This window comes from Corylus avellana, chromosome ca2 (genome assembly GCF_901000735.1).
Source record: "Corylus avellana chromosome ca2, CavTom2PMs-1.0".
Lineage (NCBI taxonomy): Eukaryota > Viridiplantae > Streptophyta > Magnoliopsida > Fagales > Betulaceae > Corylus > Corylus avellana.
In genome coordinates, this window is record NC_081542.1 from 49,529,062 (window position 1) to 49,536,169 (window position 7,108).

Genomic DNA, 7,108 nt, shown 5'->3' on the forward strand with positions numbered 1-7,108 from the left:
AAGAGTTAGAGTTTGAGTCATTAGGGTTTTGGGGGTATTTTAGTCTTTATGGTATTTCCCTAATCCTATATAATAGGATGCATGTATTAGGTTAAAATAAGTTGAATAATATAATAGCTTCCGCCTTTTGTGTCTAAACCGTTCATACAAACTATAACATGGCATCAGAGCTTGTTTCGATTCTTGGGTAGTTTAGTTTTCAACTTGGTGGCCGCACTGCCCGTGTGGGCTAACCCACACGGGCAGTACCTTCAAAGAGCTCCGTAGAGCTGTTTTGTTCTTGTTCTAGGGTGACCGAAACTCCTTCCGGTGAAAAAAATATATATATATATATATATTTTGTTTGTTTTTTATGTTCTATGATGCTGGCCGGATGGTTCTACGGTGGTTTTCTGTCTTGTCTGAAGTGGCCGGAGTGTTCTGTGGTGGCCGGAAAAGTTGCAGCGGCCATCGGGAAAAAAAAAAAAAAAAAATTCCGACGATTTGATTTTTTTGGTATTGAAACGTTACTGTGTGGCCCTCTATTGATTCTGTAGTTGCTGCTGTTGAAGTGGTCGGAGTGTTTTGTCTTCTCCGGCAAGTTCCGGCGAGCTCCAGCGAGTCTCCGGCAAAGGTCTGGCGAGCCTCCAGTGACTGTTTCTGTTCTGTTTTTCAGTGTTTTTAGGTACTGCCGGCCAATTCTGTGTGTTTCCGGCCAGTTTTGAAGCCCCGACAAAGTTCCGGCGTATTTCCAGCGAAGCTCCAGCGAATTTTTTGTTTTGTTTTTCCAGTATCTGTTTTCCGGCGAATCTTGTTGGTTAATCATGTGAAAATTTGTTGTTTGTTTGTTGTTTGTGATTGATGTATCCGACCGGCCTTGGATTCTCCGGCGAGAACCGATCAAGTGATCGTTGCATCCGACCGGCCTTGGTGTTTTACGGCGAGAACCAATCCCAAGATCGATGTATCCGACCAGCCTTGGATTCTCCGGCGAGAACCGATCAAGTGATCGTCGCATCCGACCAGCCTTGGTGTTTTTCAGCGAGAACCGATCAAATGGTTGTTCAAGTTACCAACGAGTTTTCGACCGACATTGAAGTTTTATTTAATTAACTTGTGTGGTCCAAGCAGTTCCAGCTTGAGGGGGAGTGTTAGAATATGTTTTCTAGTTGTTTTTCGTTTGCTTGTATCTTCCAAGCTGGATTCATATGATGTACATGCTCCAGCTTGAGGGGGAGTGTTAGAAGAGTTTGAGTTTGAGTCATTAGGGTTTTGGGGGTATTTTAGTCTTTATGGTATTTCCCTAATCCTATATAATAGGATGCATGTATTAGGTTAAAATAAGTTGAATAATATAATAGCTTCCGCCTTTTGTGTCTAAACCGTTCATACAAACTATAACAAAAAATAATGACAAAATTGTAAACCCCATATGCCTTCAAGAAATTTTCTAGACTACAAATCTATAATCAACCATGTACCACTTAATTCCACCAACCTAGTTACCCTGGATAAAAGCAAGCCACTTGAACAATGCCCATTGACTCCACTGCTCAATGCTCTGGAAGTGAATAAATTTTCAAGTAAAAATTCCCAAAAGATAGCATTAATAATTTATTTAATGTACCACAATATACAAGAGTTGGCACAAGTAATGGTTCATGAAACAATCACTTTGTTCATCATATTGTTAATTGAACAAGATTTGTCCATACCTGGCCCTCTTCAGCTCTGAACTTTGTAAAGATATTGGAAAAGAAGAAAAAAAGCCAGTTCTGTAATGATTCAGTAACCTGCAGCTCCATTAAAACTATGTACAAACTTATTCTCATGACTATGCTCTGATGTTTGCCGAGAAACCCTAAAAGATTTTACCCCAAGATGGGAACCGGATTCTTAATCTTTTCCACCTGCTCCTTACCAGCAGTGGGTGCAAACCTAATATGTGTTCTGGCATGAAGTCGTGCCTAGTTAATATACCCACCACAGGGGCTCTCTGCAATTGAGAAGCAAGGGATTTAGGTGAGAATAGTAAATGAAATACTACACAATGTTTAATAGTATAATGAAGAAATGTAGTTCCTCAGGACCATATAAGTAATAGCAGCAGTCATTACAATACACCATATCAGACAAAACCAGCCGTACTGAATAATAAGAAGGTCCAATAAATTTAAGTGAAAACTACCTAGACCAGTAAATTATAAGCACCAGAAATGAATGAAACTAGATTGATAAATAGCCAAAACTGCAAAAAGTGGGAAGAAAAAAAAAAAAGGAAGAAGAAGAAGAATTTTCATGAAAAATTCATGGAAGTCCAAAGGAATTTAAATAAGCGGAGGAAGAGTAATACACATCAATAATCAAAGGTATCATTCCAGGAAGACAAGAACACTATCTGCAATTTCCAAGATAAGAGAAAAGAATTTGGCAAATTATTGAAATATATGCATAATTTAAGTTGCACATGTAACAGGAAAACAGCCTATACATTTGGGACTAAAACAACAAAAGAAGATAAAGATACAAGACCAATGCAAGCAAATGCAGAAAATCATCAAATTAAGCTACAGCCTATGTATTCGTGGGTCATTTCAGCTATAATTTATAACCTACAGGTGTCTAAGATCACCTTATATCCCATAAAAGGTGTAAAATTAGGAAAATAAGATAAGAGACTAATACTTACAAGAGAGATCTTGGGTATCACCAGCAGGTGCCTTAAACCTACTTCTCGAAAAAGTATGAGAGCCTTTGCTAGCGACATTGTCTCCACAACAGTATAAGGAGAAGCATTAGTAAAAGGATGTAAATCTATGAACATTTCCATCTCTTCCTCAGTTAATCCAATATCTTCTATCTTGTCACCATTGCCTGAACCCCTCTTTGCAAAATCCTCCGCTGAAAACTGCTTCCAGGCATCAATGCCTGTTGGGACTTGGGTGGATAAGAAAGCTTTCTTCTTTAACAATGTAATAAGGTGAGCTCGTAGGATTATACCAAAAAGAACTGGGGATTCGGAAAGCGGAGGCTCATCAATTACAGGGAAGCCATTGTGCTTTGTAGTTCGAAGAACATGTACAATATTACTTACCTTCTCAATGCCATTAAAGAGCTGCAGCGGGCCTGTGACAATGTCACCTACTGTCAGCTGCCTCATATATGGCTCAGCATGAGTCTCAAGATAAGGAAACCCCTTGGCTTTCATGATAAGGTCATAGATATTGCCATTGAAAGCATCTGCTACAGTCTTGGAAACAAGAAGCACCAGCATTATCAATGGCAGCAATAGTAGATTATTGGTCAATTCTAGGATAATTACACAGAGAGAAACTGTCATCCTCATAGACCCACCAAGAAAGGAAGCAGCACCAAGCACAGCATAAAGGCCATGGTTAAGATTAGAGTGTGAACCAAGTAACATTCCAACCAGACGTCCATAAGATGCACCAGTAACAATAACAGGCACAAAGAGACCGGCAGGAGCAACAACCCCATAGCTAAAGATGCTTAAGAAAAAGCAGGTGATAAAGAATATAAGAACTGAGGAGTGTTGGAACTCGGAATCGGTGCCTTTACTAAAAAGATTTCTGATAGCATCATCATTTGTGTTAAAAATGAGACTTGCAAGATCATTGTAGTAACCAGGAGGACACTGGAACTTCTTGTAGTTACCAGAGCGGCCTATTGTAGGACAGGCTTCAGTTGCATCAGCTGGACAAATTCGGCAAGATGCAAGCCATGGTAATCCGAAAAGAAGACAGGATGTGAAAATGGAGATCAAGCAAGCAAGAAAAATTTTGTTAAAAATGCTTTTCCTGGAAAAGTCAAAACATAAGAGTGATTTCAGCAAATATGACTCCACAATGTTTTTATAACACTAGAATAGTGCAAACATCACAAAGCAAAAGAGGGAGCTTACTCATTAATGAGAGTGTATATTCGGAGAACCTTATCCAAAAGAAAATTATATAAACTACCCAATATGCCCCCTATAATACCAAGGGCAAGCACAGGAGGCACATCGTCAAGATGATATGAAATATTGGCTGAATACACATCGAACATTATCAGCCCCCCTGTACCAAATAGTCCGCATTTGCCACTTAAACAAAGATCAATGAAAGCACGGAGTACAATTGCAACAACAGCTGTTGTAAAGAAAGCTCTCCAAAGAAGGGCACTTCTCCACCTGCAGAAAATAAACTCAGTGCTTCATAAATAAGGAATAAAGGTGCTTTTTATTTTGGCATTTTTCATCCTTTCAGCTGCACCAATACATATAAGTTAAACAACAGATGGGGCATTTTCACATCATTTACTGCATCTGTGAAGAGGCTATGGCCGGCATGAGTAATCAAAAATGTTCAACACTTATATAATAGCCAGTCATCAATTGGAAGCGGGCATGGTGATGAATTGCGATTGGTCTAAACCTTCGACCAGCAACTTATTGTGACCCGCTGCTTGATCATATCTATTTTGATGAATAATAATTTACTGAAAGAAAAAGGCAAAAGCCCTCATACACGAAAAGTATACATGAGAGACAAACACCCTAAATGCATCAAATATAAAAAATTTCACAAGATCTAAAAGATTCGAAGAGAAGAAATTAAGAACATAAATTACAGCCCAATCCAAAAGGGATCTCAAAAAAGATTATCAACTAGCCAATCTTTTTTCTATTTTCTCAACAAGTCCATCCCAAATCACTTTTGACTTAAAAAGGAGCAACCAGGGAAAGTCCCAAATATTTCATGGGTAGAAAAGAGATGCTACAACTAAAAATATTGGTCAATTCTTCCTGATGCGAAACCTCCCCTACTGCGAATAATTCAGATTTCCAAAGATTGACCACCAAGATCGAAACGGCCTCAAAGCACAAGAGAATGTGACCCAAATTATTGATTGATCCCCATTTGCATCATATAATAAGTGTAATGTCTGCAAAAAGAAGATGGGATATTTCCAAAAGGGCAGCGTTTTGGATGTCTACCCAGAATCCTAATAAATAACCCCTAATCGTAGCTCTAAAGAGCAACCTATTGAGAGCCTCCATGACAATCACGAACAAGAAAGGCAAGAGCAAGTCACCTTGGCAAAGGTCGCAAGAACTACCAAAGAGACTATTCAGACTACCATTAATCAAGATGGAAAACTGGGCCGTGGAGATACAACCATACATCTAATTCCTCCATTTAGAACCAAAACCAAGACACCCCAAGAGGTAGAAGAGAAACTCCCAGTTGACAAGGTCATGGGCATTTTCCAAGTCCAGTCGCAAATAACTCCAGGAATTCCCAATTTCAACTTCCTGTCTAGACATCAAATTCCCACATTGCAAAGGTTAACTGAGTCAACCCAACCCTTTCCTCTGAGAAGCAAGTAATGTTGAAGCCTCCCCTGACACACCAAGGAAGTTCCCACCAATTGAAAACCCCATATAGCTCCTCCCACAAATACTGCTTTTCGAATCAGCATAGGGACCATAGGACTCCTAAAAACAACCAAATGAACTGGTCCAGAACATATTTAAATTTGCAGGAGATAGCGAAAGTGCTCACCGCCTCTTCAATGCATTCCACTACCCGTTTATCCCACATTAAGAGAATACCACACGAGGCTCCTGAGGCCGGCAGATGAGTCCACCACATGAAAGATTCACCCCACAAATCTTGGGCAATACCGGCAAAAATCCACTCCATTTTTTATTCTTGAAAACACATTATGTCAGGCTTCCAATTTTTCAATAAATTGCTAATGATGAACCTTTTCTCTTGAGTTGTTAAGACCTCTAAGATTCCAACTAATAATTTCTTGGTTCATAACGGGGTAAAAGCCTTACCACAACACTGAGGTTTGGGAGAGTTCCTTTCGGATTCATAGTTCACTGAGCAAGACAAATTGAGAAGTTCCCTAACTCTAACACTGCTTCATATCTCTTATTTGATGGCACCCGGCGTTCTTTTGTAACCCTTGCAGTTGGATTCAATTGTAGAGAACTCTGAAACCTCCTGTTCAAAACCTTCATAAGAAACCCTCCAAGAAATATCTAACCCATACATGAGCTCTCATTTTTTTCTCACTTAGGGGGTTGAAAAGTTAAGAGGGAATTCACGAGAGTGACATAGAGGGCACCCTCTTTGCAAGATGAGTAAATCACAATAACGGGACGACAAAGGATCGGCTAGGTTAGTTCCCTCAAAAAAATTAAGCTTTTTCCCTCGGAAAAATTAAGCTCATCCCAACCAGAACTAAACTCAAAACATCTGGATCTTCTGACTACAACAATCTTTTGCTCCTCTCAAATTCACGAGGGACCCCACTAAAGAAAGCAGCCAAAGGGAGAAGCCTAATGTTGATATCAGAGAGAAAGAGCAAATTTTAGCAAGAAGGCATGGGGGATTTATGGCGAATGGAACACACCTCAGAGTCCATCGCCGATGGTGAAGACCCAGCCACTGGCGAAACTATGGCCATACTCGCCATCTCAATCTAACGCTCGACCCCTAACCTAAAATTGCAATTCACCAATGATTTGTAACCCAAAGAGGTTTGGTTTGAAGAGAGAAAGAGCAATGTCTACCTAATAATGATCCAAAAGGACCTTACGCGAGAGAGAGCGAGAGAGAGAGAGAGAGAGAGAGAGAGAGAGAGAGAGAGAGAACACGAGAAACACAACTCAGGCTACACACAAACTACCAATTGCGGGTTGTTGCCCGTTGATATTTAGGCCTTCAAATAGCACAGGTATGAAGTCCATTCCAACACAAAACCGTAGATTGAAGCCCACTGGTCACAAAAGAGTAAGAGGGTTGTGAAAACTTGACAATGGGCCCGTTGTTAAAGCAGTCCCCTTAGACAAGAATGGCCTTAGCTGACTTGGGCTAATGGAATCAACTAGGTCTGAAGCATTGAAATAGTTGTTGGATGCTATGCCCCCAGGCCCAACCTGCTATGAGGCCTTGTAAATTTTGCTTAAGCGTGCAATCCATGCGGGAACCAGCTGTGCTTTTCCCCAAAATATGTGTCACTTTCCTCTCATCCACACAAACTTTCAAATGAGGATCGTTGCCAGCTCCAAATTTCCTTGAGGAGTATTGAAGACATACTCTTTTGGACTTAT

The 7,108-nt window shown here is 40.1% G+C and overlaps 1 protein-coding gene across 1 annotated transcript; it reads right to left on the reverse strand.

Moving 5' to 3' along the window:
• Positions 1 to 1,551: 1,551 nt before the first annotated feature.
• LOC132170164 (putative chloride channel-like protein CLC-g) lies at positions 1,552 to 6,471 on the reverse strand. The gene is made up of 5 exons (XM_059581057.1): positions 6,409 to 6,471; positions 5,349 to 5,479; positions 3,902 to 4,192; positions 2,669 to 3,797; positions 1,552 to 1,975 (listed from the first exon to the last, which is right to left on the reverse strand). Exons 1-5 carry the CDS (start codon positions 6,469 to 6,471, stop codon positions 1,841 to 1,843), a joined length of 1,749 nt encoding a protein of 582 aa, XP_059437040.1. The 3' UTR covers positions 1,552 to 1,840.
• Between the last annotated feature and the right edge of the window lie 637 nt (positions 6,472 to 7,108).